This window comes from Xiphias gladius, chromosome 20, assembly GCF_016859285.1.
Source record: "Xiphias gladius isolate SHS-SW01 ecotype Sanya breed wild chromosome 20, ASM1685928v1, whole genome shotgun sequence".
In the NCBI taxonomy this organism is placed as follows: Eukaryota; Metazoa; Chordata; class Actinopteri; order Istiophoriformes; family Xiphiidae; genus Xiphias; species Xiphias gladius.
Window position 1 is genome coordinate 270,038 of NC_053419.1, and position 18,506 is coordinate 288,543.

An 18,506-nucleotide genomic window follows, 5' to 3' on the forward strand; every position below is an offset into this window, starting at 1 on the left:
AATGAGCCAACCTTTTAACTTACAGAAACATAATTGCACCTCACCTGGCAGACAGGAGACTGAGGGTGCATTCAAAGTTCAGTTTTATTATTTTGAAACATTACAAGCCTACAGAAGTAACAGGAAGGAGAACACAAACAACTAGGCTGGAAATATACATAAGTATATTCCGCTGTTATACAGGCGCATTAGAACTAAAAAGGTATACTGTACATAAACACAGAAACAGGGGGGTTCAATGATTAGACATGCTCATTGGCTGGAGCTTCAGACCAGGTCACCTCCTCAGAGAGCCGCGTGATCAGGACAATGGAGAGCGTCCCTCCTCCACAGGAGTGATGCTCTGATCACTGCACTCCACTTCACATTTTCAGGTAGGCAATTAAAGGACACTCGGCGTTTATAGCGACAGTTTACGAAACACTCAACAGTTAACCTGCAGTATTTAAGAAAGGCCGAACACTGATTCAACAGGTAAGACGATCAGTAAACGCTATGAATGGGTATGATGCGGTTATAGTTTTCTGCTTATCACATATATCACAGAAGCGGCTGATGGAACTTCCTTTTCATAATGTGCGTAAGATTTTGTTAAATTTTTGTCACTTACAGGTGATTGCTTGTGGAAACCAGAATAGTGTAATGTTGCCTTTTTTTCATATCAGTTTTTCAGAATGGACCACGGACATGATGTGGATTTGGAGGAGCCTTGTCCAGTCTGTGGAGATAAAGTCTCTGGATACCACTACGGTCTGCTGACCTGTGAAAGCTGCAAGGTAGATTTTGTTTTTCCGATATATTGTTCTTGTTGCACTGGGACTATTGTGTACAAATGTTCTTTAAAAGTTTTTTTTTTATTATTTTAGTTTTATTTTTCAGTTAAAACGACCCCTTGTCGGCTTCCTTTGGCAACGGGCCAATACTGATGCGGTTTTCTGCCGCCTACCTTCTCAGAACGCGCACAGCTAAAGACAAAAACTACCAGATATTGTAATGATTTCTAAAGCAAAGTACTGTAATTTCTAAAGATTAGCCTATATGTCTTTATTATACGCTAGTCTTCTTTGTCCGGTTCTTCAGTGATGATAAATAATCTGAAGTCTATAGTATATGAGCATTTAGAGTCATCGGTGTTTATTAGACTCAACAGAAGTAGAATTTCATTGATAGGCTACTACTGGTCTGAAATGTGCAAGGTTTCCTCGCTTTCCCTATATCTCTGGAAACGAGATCTTTGGTCTTGTTTATCCATGTGTTTTTTAAGCACAGCATTTCAGACAATTACGCTAAAGGGTTTTTCTAAAATGAGGTTGAAATCTGAAAAAATGCTTTGCTTCCTCACTTTGCTGTTAAATGAATGATGCATTCGGCAGAAGTGACTGTACCTGCCGAATAATGCATCCCATATATTATTTTAGCCTAAGTCATTGTAAAATGTATGAAATTCAAAAAATATATGCTGATAAAATCACCAATCGAGAACTGCGTCGCCCCCTTTCTCAGACCAGGTGTTACGTGTATGAAATTCACACTGTCAAGCCGAAATGGCCAAAAATACTATGTACAAATAACCACATTTGATTCGGTAGAATAGCCGACAGGGTTACCAACTCACTCTGGCCTAACAAATCTCACACCAAATAAGAGGAAAGCCACTCCTTTGTGAAAAAAATGCAGTGATATAGGTTTAACAGTTTTGTCTCTGCACACAGGACAAACTCTTAACATCAGACTTTATTTCCACATTTCAGCACCAACATGAGTCCATAACAAATCAGGCTACAGAGACCTTTAAAGACACGGGCAGCTCAAAAGACACCGTGTACATGGCCTTGGTTGACAGGCGCGCGAACACAAAACCTCTCCAAGATCACAAAACACCTTTCACGTATGTAGATTTTTGCGTCTTTCACTTTGCTCTATAATTCCATGTGTTACATATTTAAATGTCCATAAAAATACCACTTTTAATCGGATTCAGAGACACCGATCGTGTCTTCTAACGCCACTGACTGTAATCCGAGTTTTTGCCCAAAACTTCATCGCAACTGCAGTTTTGTTCGCTGCTTACAGGTGTTTGTGGGATTCTTTCCTCAGAGTTTATTAAATATCTGTCGCTGTCATACAGAAGACGGATTGAAGAGTGCGCATCCAAACTGGGTGAACTGCTGTGCGCATTAACTTACCTGGCACAATAGCTGTAACTTCATTCATTATTTATAATTATGAATTATTCGTGACACGGAGTGGGGATCGGTCCGGATCGAAGGATTCTAACTGACATTCTGTACTTTTCTAAACTTCAGACAGATCAGCTGTTGCACACAGATCCACAGTTTATTAGCTGCAGTCAAATTATTCGTTAGCGGCCATCCCCAGAGTCCTGAGCTCCAGAGCGCTCGCGACATTTTCATCTTACTGTAAGTAACATTCCAATCCGTTTACGCTGGAAAGTAAAAAAAAAACCAAAAAAAACAACAAACAACAAACAAAAAAATCTGTCTTGTCAAGTTTGATATTATGGGGATTTTTCAGTTTTGCTTCTTGAATTCAAAGTCACAGTATTTGCAGTAGTGGCATCATTGTGCACATCGATGCGTTCCCATAAAAAAATATTGTGACCTCTCTAATCATTACAGCAAATTACAAAATATGGCAACAGGATGTAACAATGAAAACACATTTTATTTAAGGCCTTCCGTAAATTACTGTAGCTAGATAAACCTCACACATAGACAGGATTTCTAGTGTTAAGAAAATCATACATTCAACAATTGAAAAAAAATGAACACAGACAGAATATTTGGTGTGATATATATTAATAACAATATATTACTTATGTGGAAAATTATTGTGTTGTGGGACATCATGCTTCATGAGATGAACCTTTTTTCCATCAAATACACCTCTTTTAGAGGGCTATTTAAAATGAATATTTAAAATATAACATCTCTTTTCAGAATCAGTTCCAAAACACCAATACAATGGAGCTGAACAGATAATCAACAGAATTAACTATATCTTTGTGTGTCTCAAATGTTATGCTTAAAAACCCATGGATAAACACCACCAAAAAAAAACAATCTTTTTGTAGCCTTTTGGCTCAAATATGCACTGTATTTGAATTAGTTGTGGGCTGGATCCACAAAATCTCCGTTCTTTGTCAAAACCTCTAGTTTCACTACCCAAAACTCAAATCTTGTACAAAAATATTAATTTACCATATTTACTTTTAAAGTATTCAGTTAAAATATATATTCTTCTCCAAGAATTAGTCATTCTTGTAATTAAGTTAAATAAGCTAAATATACAATATATGAGGAAAAACAAATAAATGCCTGGTTTTATTTTTCATATGCCACATAGTTTGTTTAAAAAAATGTTGTAACCAAAAACCAGACACCATTAATCAAGTTTAACGGACATTTATGAAAGATACTACCACAGAAAGAGGTATTTAAAAGCACTACCATTACATTCACATGTAATGTGAAAAAAAGTTTGAAATGCACTGTATGTGTCTATGAATTTAAAATTTAAAGGTTATAAAATGCTTACAGACAGTTAAATAGATGTGATAGTTTTGGACATAAGATAGTATGCATGGACATGTTCTGGTGTCAGATATCCCTGAGATCCGGCAGCTTCTCAGGCAGAAATGAATCAAAGCAAATGGCACAAGCTACAGTAGTTATTTTCCAGTGATTCTCCTGTCAGACATCTGTTTCATAACCTATTCAACCAAAAAAATAGTTTCCATGATACAGAAAGGTCTAAGAGGACAATGAAGCATCAGAATTATACCTGAGATGTTTTATTCTGTTCTGTATGCTATGCTAGGTAAACTAGCTCAGTTTGCTTTAATTAATTTCTGTCTGACAAAACAGAAATCACAAGACCCAGTATAGATTGCAACAATAGAACTGCCTTCTTCAAGTGGATCCTTCTTCTTCATCAACACTCGCAGGGGTTTTTCAAAAGAACAGTTCAAAACAACAAGAAGTACATCTGTGCAGAAAACCAGAAGTGCAGAATTGATAAAACTCAGAGGAAACGGTGTCCATTCTGCAGATTTCAAAAGTGTCTCCATGTTGGCATGCGACTGGAAGGTAAGGATAGTGTCTTTTCATTTGTAGTACTTGCAATGTGAATGTGCCAGTTGGTGAAATAATTAAACTGTTGCTGTAAAGAAAACCTTTAACACATAGGTTTTCTTAATGCCGCATGCATGTTCCAAATATCCAACTGTATCCTGCATCATGTGGCCTAAAATGACTACATGGTTAAATTTTAAAGCCAGACAGAAGATCTCCGGACAGCCAACATATGACAGGAATTATTTCTGCTTCTACTTTTTCTTGTTGCAATGCTGGGCTTAAAAATAGTAAACATGGCTTCCAAGTTTCAAAGAATAATCAATCAGTCCTTCTTCTAGTGTAACTGGCCCACAAGTTGTCTATACCCACAAGGGTATAGACATTTGTTATTGCCTAAACCACAGGTGGAGTAGCCTCCTGCATTTTTCTATGATTTGCTGAAATGTTAATAGATACAAATAAGGAATTTCAGATAAGTCATTTAAAAAAATATGAACAGAAACTATGTCTCTTAATTGAAAGGGTGTGGTTGACCCAAACATATAAGCAAGTAGGCTACATTCATCAATAATATGAATATAAAATTTCTTTCATAAAATGACAAAGGATCATGTTCAAAGTGGAAAACAAGGCTGTCCTCCTGTAAAAAACAAGCCCATAAGTTATCTGTGCAGCAGCTTATTACAACCCATTGTTACGTGTTATTGTTAGGCAACTTATACCATCCGTAGTAATTATGACAGGAGCAAAAGAGGAGGTCAGGTGACACAGTATATATATATATATATATATAGCAACAAAGTGCATGTTAGCATTAGGTTGAGTCCGGTACGCTTGAAGCTGGTACGCTCCTAGGGGTCGTATTACTGTTTCCATGGCAACAAAGGTCTAGTACAAATGATGCTGGTACACTCCTATGGGTCATATCAGAGGTTAGGTCATAGTCAGACTGGCCATCGGGCATACCAGGACAAACCGGTGGACCGTCAAAAAATTCATAATATCCAGCCCTCTCTGTGTGCCATTCATTCTGGGTGTGCATGAAAGCCTACTATCAGCTTTCCAATAAAGACAAAATGCCCAAAAGTAGTAATATTAAGGACATAATAATCATAAGAATGATCCTTTGGTGTGAAAATGTAACATCTTTAACTCACAGCCTGCATACCCTTTAACTACTCTGTAAGTATAGTGAAGCAGGTGAACAAGGGTCTGCTCTTTTGACATCCCACTGACACAGGACTTACGCTGTAATATGGAGCTTCCTTTTACAATTTCAATGCTTTGTTTTGATTTTGTTCTTTGTTCTGCCAGTAAAAATAAACAGGTAGTACCACAGCTGGGATTACATCGCATGCTTTTAAAAAAGTTGGCAAAATTATATATATATTATATTATATATATAAATATATATATATATATACACTAATATGACCAATAACCTCAATAAAGTTTGTGAGTGTAAGTATATGTACTCTGCTTCTTGATTCTTTATGATCTAATGATATGACAGGTCTTAAAACTGGTCTAGTTATATGTAATTATTTTACACACTAAGCACTTTATTAGGAACACTATACTAATACTGGGTAAGGCCTCCCTTTGCTCTCAAACACCCTTGGTTCTTCAAGGGATTGATTCCACAGGATGTTGGAAACCTTTTGAGAATCTGGTCCATGTTGTCACATCATTTCTGCAGATTTGTCAGCTGCACATTCATGCTGCCAATCTAACATTCTACCACATCCCAAAGGTGATCTACTGGATTCAGATATGGTGACTGGAGAGGCTACTGAAGTTCACTGAACTAACTGTCATGTTCATGAAACCACATTGAGACGACTTTTGCTTTTTGACATGGTGCATTATCATGCTGGAAGTAGCCATTATAAGATGGATAAACTGTAGCCATAACAGGATACACATGGTTAGTAACAATACTCAGATAGGCTGTGGCATTCAAACCATGATTGATTGGTATTAAGGGGCCCAAAGTATGCCAAGAAAACATTCCCCACAACATTACACCACCACCACCACCAGCCTGGACTGTTGACACTTCTCTCATCAATAGGGCATTTCCATCTGTAGAACTGCCGCTCACTGGATGTTTTTTGTCTTTGGCACCATTCTGGGTAAACTCTAGAGACTTGTGTGTGAAAATCCCAGGAGATCAGCATTTTCAGAAATACTCAAACCAGCCTGTCTGGCACCAAAAATCATGTCACAGTCAGTCACTAGGATCAAATTTTTCCCCTTTTGTGATGTTTGATTTGAACATTAACTGAAGCTCCTGACCTGTATTGATATTATTTCACGCATTGCACTGCTGCCACATGATTGGCTGATTGGATAATTGCATGAATAAGCAGGTGTACAGGTGTTCCAATTAAAGTGCTTGGTGAATGAATAGCCATAGCTTTAGAGGTACAACCTTCAGCTTAATGTCTTGCAGCAGCAAAAATAATTTATATTGATACAAATATTCACTACATATTTTAAAAGAAAAAAATCACAATGTAATTTCTTAAAGTATTTTATTTATATTTAGGGCATGTTTCAAATATAAGAACAACATTACTGATTTCGTTGCAAAGTTAATACAGTACAGTTTTTTTTTGCAATTTTTTTTTTTAGTCAGTAACATTACTGTACCTTATTATTTAATAGGTACTCAGTAATTTAGAAAAATCCATGTTTAATTTATGTCTGAAGTGATTGTGTTTAAAACAGGATTAAAAATAAATTACAAAGTTGTTAACCACTTATTCTCTGACCTAGAGTCTTTTTCCCTATACTTACACTAGGATAGGTATCCAGTCTAATATTGATACACCAAACAGTATGTACAAAATAATTACACTATAATGATAATGTAAGTGTTACCTTGCGAGGACTCATGACGGTGCCATTAAGTTCAGGTTATCTTGCCTGTGATTACAAATAGATACTTGAATGCTGAGAAATTGTTATCCTTCTGTTACAATACAAAGTATTACATCAACTTGCTGAGAAGTCAACTTACATTCTAGGGTTTGCCCAGTGCATCCTAGAGATAAGGAATATGGTGTATGTCAGTCATGATGTTATACAGAATGAAAAACATAAGTTATCTGCCCAGGAGGACCATTTTATGCAAACATCAGTGAAAATCAGGTTGAAGAACTGCTTCTCTCTTTAACTTTTCTCATTAGCTGTTCGTGCAGATCGGATGCGAGGTGGCAGAAACAAGTTTGGCCCTATGTACAAGCAGGATCGTGCCCTAAAGCAGCAGAAAAAGGCTTTGATACAAACTAGTGGATTCAGACTAGAGAGCAGCCCACCTCTGGTCTCAACCCACCAGAGAGACATTACTTTTACTGGTGGCTTCCAACCAGATTCCATCCTTCATGGCACCATTTTACCTACAGCACAGAATGACTGCATCAGCAACCAACCTTCACTGTGTTCGCTTCTGCCCTCCAACTCACATGCGACCCAGTACCAGTGCTTCTCTTTCTCAAACTGGACAATCAAATCTGAGCACACCAGCAACTGTACAAGTTCATCAGGCTCTGCTGCAGGAATCTACACCGACTCAGACAATCTATACTCAAGTTCTCCACAAGGTCCCAGGATGCCTCAGTTAGTGATAGAGTTCCTGCTCTGTGATCCAGATGAGCTACAACTGCAGAATAAGATCACTGCTCATCTCCAGCAAGAGCAAATTGGCTGGAGGAAAAACGGGAACCCTAGCATGTTCAGCCTGATGTGCCTCATGGCTGACCAGATGCTGTTGTCCATCGTGGAGTGGGCTCGCACATCCACCTTCTTTAAACAACTTAAGGTAAGGTCCTGCCTGGTGATTTTGATTTCATATAGAGTACATATACAACGCAAATTAAAAAGAAACACCCCCACTCAGTCCACATCTCACTAATTTACTTTTACTCTCTAGCTGGAGTAGATTCATAAGTATGTTAATGATGTTTGTTCATATCCATGTATTTTGTGGTTCCACCATAGTTAATTTGGTTCACTATTTTATTGCAGTGTCAAATCTTTCTAATTTTACCAGTTGTGAAAAGTAACTAAGTACGTTTACGCAAGTACTGTACTTACAATTTTCAGATATCTTATACTTAAGTATTTCCATTTTCTGCTGCTTTCTACCTCTACAACATTTGAGAGGGAAATTTGACTTCTCTCCAATCTCTTACATTTATCTGACAGTTTGGAGTTTCTAGTTACTTTGCAGATTAAGATTTTACTAACAAAATTTAAGTAGCTTATAAAATGGGATACATTGCTATAGATTTCAGCTGCGCACATTTTGAGTTTGACCATCGGATAAAGTGGTTTAGATCTAAATAAAATCTTAGTGTTTGTATGTTTTACAGCTTTTTTTTTTTTTTTTTTTTTTTTAAATTTGGGAACCTGCATTGTTTACATTAGTGTTTACTTGTTAACAGTCTTCTACCTTGTCTTTGTTGGCAAATTGCTGCCACCAAGTGTTGATCATTGGAACAATGTGAAACATTGGCAAAAATGGATACAGTATTGCATCACCTGCTTGCTCATGTGTGAGAATCCTCATGTGCACGCACAATAAAACAAAATAGAGACCCACACATAAAAAAAAAAAAAGCTCCACAGCGCTATTAGGGGTCAAAAACTCTAAATCAGTGTCAATAAATGGTGGAAAACAAATCTGTGTGCACCAGAGAGGACTGTTAAAATCATTTCGGCGGCTCTGACAGGATCATTTACCACAGTTGGTAGTATCCTGTTCTGAACATTGCCTGTTCTCAGTTTTATATCCCCCACTAACATAAAAAAGACTTTCGGTTACTTTGGATTTTGACCACCTGCATGTGTGGCTTTAAACATCTCTCTTCAAATGAATTAAATAGACCAACATTTTGGGAAATATGCTTATTCTCTCTGGTGGAGAGTCAGATGAGAAAATCTATACCACTCTCACATCTCTTGCTTAATTATGAGGCTATAACCAGCAGCCAGTTAGCTTAGCTTAGCACAAAGCAGTGGAAAGGAGCAGAAAACAGCTGGGTCTGTCCAAAGGTACCAAAATCCACCTATCAGCACCTCTAAAGCTTACAAATTAACACATTATTTCTCGTTTGTTTAATCGATACAAAAACACAGTGTGGAAAATGGAAATTTGGTTATAGATCGCCCCGTGAAACAATACATGAAATAATCATTTCAGAATGACTGCAGACTCACTGAGCTACAGATGCAAACATGAGGCATGTACAGTACCTGCCCACACAAAAATACACCCACATGTGGTATAAATTCACACACTGGAACAGCCACTCTCTTGTTTGTCTTGTGCTTACTAGCTGAAATGTGCAGACTGATGAGCACATGCTGAGGATAAATCACACATACAAAGTCTAACTGAAGAGACAAACACTGGCACTGTCAAAGCGGTTATTACACTCTGCTGCTGATTTACTCATGCTGAGACTCATGTTTTACTCATAAAATTAGTTAAGATAAATCATTGCCAAGGAATGCAAGTACTTCAAATTCAATGCAAAATCTCTACATACTAAACATAATTTCAAAAATTGTGCAGAGTACCAACCACAATATATACACCACTCACAAATTATTTTAATATTGTATATTGTCAGTGAAGAATTATGTTGAAATTTGAATCATTTTCTATTTTTATATTGACTAACTTAAGGTTAAGGTACAAATTAAAGGCCTCCCATGAAGGAAGCAGGCATCTGAAGATGGAACAGATGTCAAACCACAATTACACGTGAAAGATACACTGGTCATTTTATGTGCAACCAGCAGACTGCTGCAAAATAACCACAGTAACCTCCATGCTTATGTGCACATCACACTTGTTTGTCTGGCCAAAGTGTCACCTGGAGCTCCACATTTTTAAATTACAATACAGGTGGTGGTGTGGCTTTGATGAACAACATGAGAGAGATTGTTCGGGTTAAATTTCAGGGGTTTTCCTAATTTATTTATGGATCATTACCAGGATTACTTATAAATCACAGCAGGCAACCATTTCGCTCCCAGATTGTCAGTAATTTGTGTATGTAAAAAAGTCAAGTCTGACTGAATTAAAATTTAAAAATCCTTTCAGAAGTAAATACTACAGAAAAAGATTAGAGATGCTAAATACTAGACTACATTCAAAAAATTTTATTTATGGCACTACTTCTAATCCCACTTACTGTAATATAATTTGGTGTTCAGTCATGGACACACAAGGTCTTGTACACGTTAGCATGCTTTCAACAACAATTGCTAAGGTTTGAGCTGTCTTACACCACAGATACACGATGAGTCTGATAAAACCTGTATTTAAAATGTATTAGCTCTTTCTTTCTGCTCCAAGGTGAGTGATCAGATGAAGTTACTGCACAGCTGCTGGAGTGAACTATTGATCCTGGACATAATTTCCAGACAGGTCCTGTATGGTAAAGAGGGCAGCCTGCTCCTGGTTACTGGGCAGGAGGTGAGATTCTCTTTGTCACATTTTATTTGTAATAATGTCTGGGGGGGGAAAAAAAAAAAAAAAAAAAAAAAATAGATACTATTGAATGGGGGGTATACATGAAGCCAATTCTCCCATTTTCTGGGAGGGAAGTCTCCCCTTCGTTTCTCTGGGAAAACATTTGATTTCTGTATTTAAAATGTATTAGGTTTCCATCATATTGTATACAGTGTAATATACATATAAATATTACATAGAATATATTACATATACATCTAAGATCTATATTAAGCTACATCTATATAGATATATCTCTTACTGTGTTCAGCCATTGTGTCAGTCTGGGAGGTCAGTTTTATAAACATTACTTTTTATTATTTAGTACCTGTGTTTAGTGTTGAGTCACTTCTAAAAATTTTATTTCTTCTGTTATCAGTCTCATACCTTAGTTTATCCATAAGTATTTGGACAGTGACAATTCAGAATTTTGCCTCTTTACACCACCACAATGGATTTTCGATAAAGCCATGATGTGACACTTTCAGCTTTACTTCAAGGGGTTTAACAAAAATATTGCATTAACCGTTTAGGAATTACAGCCATTTTTATACATAGTCACTCAATTTCAGAGGCTAAAAGTAATTGGACAATTGACAGTTGATTCGTTTCATGACCAGGGATGGACGGCTCCATTGTTATTTCATGGAAAGTTGAATTGAATGGAATAGATGAAAAAGGTTTGAAGTTGATTCTGCATTTGGTAGCTGTTAATTGAAACTTCCAATATGTGGTCCAAAGAGGTGTCAATGCAAATGAAAGGCCATCATTTGGCTGAGGGGGAGTAAAAAAAAAAAAAAAAAAAAAAAAAAACCACACAACCTGACAAATGGCAGAAAATTTAGGCTTGGCCAAATCAACAATTTAGTACATTCTTAAAAGGAATGCAGCTCAGCCACTCCAAATGACCTGGAAGACCAAAGACGACAACTAAAATGGATGATCACAGAATTCTTTCCTTGGTGAAGAAAAACCCTTAACACCAAGCCAGGTCAAGAACACTCTTGAGGAGGAAGGTGTATCATTGTCAAAGTCTGCAATCAAGAGACGACTTCATGAATGTAAATACAGAGAGTTTACCACAAAGTGCAAAACACTTGTTAACACAAAAACAGCAAAGCCATATTAGACTTTGCCAGAAAACATCTAAAAAGCCAACCCAGTTCTGGAACAAGATTCTTTGGACCGATGAAACCAAGATTAACTTGTAACACATCATCTATCAAACATGGTGGATGCAGTGTCATGGCATGGGCATTTATGGCTGCCAATGGAACTGGGTCACTGGTGTTTATCGATGATGTGACTGCTGATAAGAGTAGCAGGATGAATTCTCAAGCGTATAGGGCTATACTATCGGCTCAGATTCAGCCAAATGCTGCAAAAATAATAGGACAGGGCTTCACAGTATAGATGGATAATGACCCAAAACACACTTTTCGTTTTCTGATGACAAAACTGAGGGCAGAAAGACCCACAAATAAGCAGCAACTAAAAGGTGGCTGCAGCAAAGGTCTGGCAAAGCATCTCAAGGGGGGAAACTCAGCATTTGGTGATGTCAGTGGGTTCTAGACCTCAGGCAGTCAGTGACTTAAGAATTTTCATCCAAGTATTTAATAAAAAAAAAAAAAAAAAAAAAAAAAAAACCACACACACACACACACACAACAACAACAACATCAGCTTGTGAAATTACTTGAGCCTCTAAATGAGGGAATATGTATAAAAATGGATGTAATTCCTTAACAGTTAATGCAATGTTTTTGTTAAACTCCTTGAATTAAAGCTGAAAAACTCCAATAACATCTTGATGGCTTTGTCTAAAATCCATTGTGGTGTTTTACAGAGGCATATTACTAAAACAATGTAGCTGTCCACTTATGGACCTAACTATCTCTCTCCTATGGGATCTCATAAAGTAAGGTTGAACCTATAATATAGTATACATTATTATACCTTTTTAAATGACCAGAAGATTTGGGAATGATGATTAGCATTCATGTGACCACAGTTTCCAACATTGCTGCACACGTCTCTACCAACATGTTCTCAGTTTTTTTATCCATTTTAATTAGTTTGTGTCACAGACCAATGTTTTCTGGACCCAAATGCATACATACACACACACACACACACACACACAAAGGTAGGTAGGTGTACTGAAGATACTTTAATGATTATAATAAATACACTTACAGGCAGATGAGGTGACAGAGAACAGTAACTCCAAGCAGGTTTCAGGCACAAAGCAAAACACTGGCAAAGAAACACAGGACTGAAACAGACAATCTGACACCCAGTGGTGCCAAAGGGCTGGAATAAGTAGTGGCAGTGAAAAAGAGAAACTGGGAACAGGTGTGTGCGTGGGCAGGGAGGCTTAGGTGATTGCAGTGCTGATGCAAAGTGGAACCAGGTGTGTGAATGCCATGGCTCTCTCTCAAGCTAGCTTTCACGTGATATACCCCTCTTACTTTAGCTGTCAAGTTAGTTTACTTTCTATGGCAGAGAGTGCAGTATGTGCAGTGATGACACCTAGAGTTCACTGATTACCTAGCCAGAGTGCAGTAACTGCAACCTGGGCAGCAATACAAAGCCAGAATGCACTAACTGCACAGCCAAAGTGCAGACTATGTGTTTTTGCTTGATTTTTAAGGTCAGATATGTAGTTACTGCATATTGAAAAAGTTGTTTTCATGGAAATTACACATTTCTACAAAATAATATTTTTTAATACATGTAGTCAAAACAGAAAAACACATCTATTTCATGAGACAGGTGCGTAGGAAGGACATAAATGGATCCAAAGTAGCAAAATAAAATCTTGCACATGGTCTAACTTGCATTGATAATTTCATTTGCAACGTTTCAGTGTTAGACCTTCACCAGAGGGTCTAACACTTACACAAGATACATTCCCAAATATTGCAGGATACATTTGTAGATGAACCTGTGGGGATAAATTTACATGGCATATTAAAAAAAACACATCAATACATTAATAGAACCCTTCATAATAAATAGAACAAGAAAAAATTCTAATGGGAAAACACTACATATGTTAAGTAACAATAATCAAATCTACCTCTACACTATCACGAATGCATGCATTACATTAAGTAGGTCCTTATATCCTTATAAATAGATCCTACAGGCACCAGAAAATAATTAGAGTCAAAAAATGCAAATGTTTAGCAGGTTACATTTGTGGGTGAATCGATCATAACATATAGAAAAAGTCAACACCAATCAAAAATCTACTTAAATGTATATCATATAAATGGACACAATCAACAAGTAAGATTGGTAAAAGATCCCGATAATATATGTACATATTCATACATATCCAGGACTGTCTAAAGCTGGACAAGAAACCCCTTTGATGAATCTTCAACAAAAAATACATTACTGTATAGCCCAAATAAAACAATCTATAGGATATATACAGAAATTATTCATCATAGGGAATCAAAAGAAATGTTAAGCAGTAATTCTTCATTTAGTCCCTTACGAGCCAACGTTTGAAGAGTATAAATTCAATAAGCCTCACACTGGTTGAGTAGTTTGTCATGGTCACCACTCCTGGGTGGTAGGGTGACCTGTGTAATACCACAGAAACATAATGATGAGATGTCATGGTGAGCATCATTGAAATGCACAGCTATGGGATAATCCCGATAGTTTCTAATTTATATGCCAATGTTTTAAAAAAAAATTTGGCAGCAGAGTGGACCAAGTGTTGAGTGATACACGTAACAGAGAATTTCTTTTGTTTTTAGCACTCTTTTTAAGTATATCAGAGTGTGTCTTTTTGAAAGCCAATTCATATGCACCCTCTTGCTGTTTTTTATATGCCATGTAAATGTATCCCTACAGGTTAATCTACAAATTTATCCTGCAGTATTTGGGAATGTTTCTTTTGAGAAAGCAATTTAGCTTTTGGCGCCTCAAGCATTGATTTTATTGTAATTTACCCATTTAATGTAAGAATTCTTTTGTTTACTATTGAATACTATTGTTACTATACGGTTTTTAATTTTCTAGCTCTATGTAAGATATTAAGAACTGTTATGTAGTAAATTGATGTTTGGTATTTATGCCTTTTTATTGCATGTGAGGTAATGTGATTGGTTGCAGGCTTAGAGCCCCTCCTATTTGAAATTGCTTCTCATTGTCACAAACCATTTGCTTGATGAAGGTCTAACACTGAAACGTCGCAAATAAAGGTATCATTGCAAGTTAGACAGTGTGTGGGATTTTGTTTGCTACATAGTTTACATGTAGTAAAACAGGTATCAGAAACTCAGATACAGTTTATACCTCAGTTTTGACCAAATATGTAGTTACTGCGTTTTGCCTTTGTAGTGTAGCATTATTAACCATAAATTCTCAAATTGTGGCCGGGACTTTTATTCTGTGGCAGAGAACGGGGTCTCTATTTCTAGTTTCCCAGTAAATGCAAAATAAACTCTTCCTCCATGTTTACCTGTTGCCTTCATAAAATTCAGTATAACGTCCATTTCCATAGCTCTAATCCCATGAGTAGACTATTAAAAGCCTACCCTTTTCCTGAAAAAATGTTAAGCTACCATTAATGAAACACAACACTTCCTCCAGAATTTTGATATTATAATTCTTGCAGACTTCCCTTTATATGTAGATTTTTAAATTGAACCAAATTCAGGAAGACATTGATCCAGGAGTACACCAAAGATGAAATGACTGGAATTAATTAGAATAAAAACATTGTTTCTATCAAAAAAATAAAAACAGAGCAGCAAAGTGGTGAGTATGAAATTACTGTTGTTGTACTAATACAACAGACCTTTTTCACAAAAAACATTTTTGACATATTATAGGAGCAAATGCACATTTATAATTAGTATGGCTGCATCGCATGTCCTTTTCTCAGTTCCAGGATCCCGAATTTATGTATAATGAGTCATTGTAATGAATTACAGAAACACTTAAATAGAGTAGAGCCATCTGTAATGTTATTAGCCCCATCTCTGCTTCTTTTGCTATGAGGGTGCTCGGGTTGGGTCAGTGAGGGTAGAAACTTGCTTGGGATTGGCCAGTGAGCCCAGTCCCGGAATATATACACAGCAGTCTCATGCGTTCCCCAAATGACAGGCACACAGAGAGGGCTAGTAAAGAGACCGACAGGGACAGTGAAATCTTTGTGGATTTCCAATGCGACAGGTCGACTGAGAATAGTCCCGGTAGGCCTTTGCATAATAATCCCTGATTTCTATCTTTTTTTCAACTCTGCTTCTCCTTCAAAATTAAAGGTATAATGAGAAGTGTTGTCCCAGTAGTGTTTTCTGTCCCATCTCATTGACTGTATCATCCTAGGGTGGTTCATGCTTTTGCCTAAGTGACCATGAGAGAAATGTTGTCTAGAGCCTGGGCCTCTGATAAGGTCACCCAAGGAAAACTGGTGACAGATGAGAGGTCAGATGGTGATTTAGAAACACCACTATGATTGGTTGCAATAGATTCGAAAGAACCTCATCTTGAACAGGATCACAAGGGCCCATAGTTGTGGCCAGTATTGAGTATAGTGTGTCTAGGTCAGCAGCTCCAAACCCTGCATGCATATCCCAGAAACCAATGCAACCTTTGTGTCCTGTGTATTGTCCGAAAAAGTGACACAGGGCCAATACCTTGGAGTCACATTTGAGCTTAGCAGAGTTTGGTAATTAACTGTCTTTTGACACATAATGAAACATACCTCACAGAAGGGATGGAGTCTAAGCTGGTGTGTAAAGTTTGTAGGCACCAAACAAAGTCTTAAGCACTTAATTGCAAGCCCAAACATTAAAAAAAAAAAAAAATTTATACAGAATGTATGACACATGAAAATCAAAGTTGTGCAGTACAGAGAACATCTATGATTGTTCCTGATGTCAGTCCGTGTATTCTTTGGTTCAGGTGCAGCTGCCCGACATAGCCTCTTATACTTGTCCTTCCTTGGCCAGCCTGGTCCAGAAAGGACAGGAGCTGGTTGAGAAGTTCCTAATCCTAAAGGTTGACCGTCAAGAGTTTGCATGTATCAAGTTCCTCACCCTCTTTAACCCAGGTTAGTGACAGCTTGTGCTTGTTACCCATTAAGGTTCACATTGGCAAAAAAAGTCTTTGAGTTTCATGAAGATTTGATCACTTGGATTCCTGGTGAATTGTGTTTTCAGTCAATAGGTTTGCATTGTAAGACACTGAAAGGTACTTTCAGTATCTTACAATGCAAACGTCTTTACAGTTAGAGCCCGTTTTCAACATAAGAACTTTTCCAGGGAAAAAGAAACCATTTCAGGAAGTGTGCCTGCATCTGCAGCAAAGGAACCAGGTCTATATAGATAGATAGATATATACACAGTATATATCTATATCTATATACTGTATATAAATACTGTATATATACACCATTCAGCCACAACATTAAAATCTGTAACTGGATTTGATGTGACTGATCACTGTAGTTCCTCAGCTATTGTTAATGATGTCAAAAAAGTCCCTGCTCTGGGGTTAGTAGACTACTTTCTGATGTCCAAGGTGTTTGAGAGCCGACAAATGAAAGAGAGGACATGCTCTTTGTTCCATTGCAATTACATTCTAAAGCAGGAATAGTAAATGATACACTGAAAAAAAAACAAAAAGCAGATCATGTAGTGTGGAGACAGATGTTCTGGATTTTTTAGTGTTCTTTTCCACTTCCGCATGTCTCTTTTGCATAAAATCATTACATTCACTCAAACTAAAAGTCACTAAACAGTTAATAACGGTAAATTTTATCGGTCTAATTTTCCTAATCTTTACAAACTTCGTTCTGCGTTTATTTTAGGATCGCCATAATTCCTGGTGCTATTTGGCTAAAAAGGGGCTGTCTAGAGAACTCAAAGGTATTACTATCAAATGGCAAATGTAATGTCAGGTACAGAATGTAGAAAAATAACTAATAACCACTGGTGGTGTCTCTGCAATTCTCCAGTTCTCCACCCCATGATATGAAAAGGTTTGACAACCTTTGCTCTATGTATATTCATTGGTTGTTACTTTCCCTTTCCTGCACTGACCAGATGTGAAAGAACTTGAGGAGCATCAGCTCATAGAGAGTATGCAGGAGCAGGCTGAAGGAGCCCTGCTGGAGTACACATTGTGCACCTCTTTTCAATACCTTGGACGCTTTACTCATCTGCTACTGTGTCTCTCCGAGTTACGTTCTCTCAGCACCCTTGCTGAGGATTACCTGTACTGCAGACACCTGAGTGGTGAGGTGCCCTGCAACAACCTGCTCACTGAGATGCTCCACGCCAAGCGCAGCTGGGCATGAAGCCTCAGACCCTCTGTTATTGCACATGTTAGCATATGGAAGCAATAAGCTGTGATTATTGTCAAATACAAAAAGATTATCCCTGATACTTTTCTGTGCTTTAAGACTGCATTTTAGCAATAACATACTATATACTGTACAGGACAATAAATAATATTACAATGGGGAAAATGTGACTTGTATCCACTTAAACTAGTAACATTTTACTTAAAGGAGCAAACTGACATGAAGGAAAATGTGTTTTCTTGTAATGAAACCCAGCGGCTAACGATAAGTGTGATATAATTTCAATCTTATATCAATCAATCCTGTACAGGGATGGGTGTTGAAACTGCTAGCCTTCAGTAATACATTGCAGCTCTGTGTGAGACAAATAAGGTTCTTTTTAATGATAAAACAATTTGTACTGTAAGTATTGTAATCTATTAATTGATTTCCCTATTATTGTATTTTTTCTTGGAATTTACCAAATGCACTTAAATTATCACTGCCGATAATGTACAGTTTCTGAAAGTAATCTGTAAATAATGGCTAATTAGTGGCCCCTCATCAT

General features: G+C 37.2%; 1 protein-coding gene across 1 annotated transcript; it reads left to right on the forward strand.

Annotated features, from left to right (window-relative positions):
* The first annotated feature begins 674 nt into the window (after nucleotides 1–674).
* On the forward strand, nucleotides 675–17,993 carry LOC120806388 (nuclear receptor subfamily 5 group A member 2-like). Its single transcript, XM_040157521.1, has 6 exons — nucleotides 675–776; nucleotides 3,968–4,109; nucleotides 7,292–7,923; nucleotides 10,471–10,590; nucleotides 16,558–16,705; nucleotides 17,700–17,993. The coding sequence occupies exons 1-6, from the start codon at nucleotides 675–677 to the stop codon at nucleotides 17,951–17,953; spliced, it is 1,398 nt and encodes a 465-aa protein (XP_040013455.1). The 3' UTR covers nucleotides 17,954–17,993.
* Nucleotides 17,994–18,506: the final 513 nt, after the last annotated feature.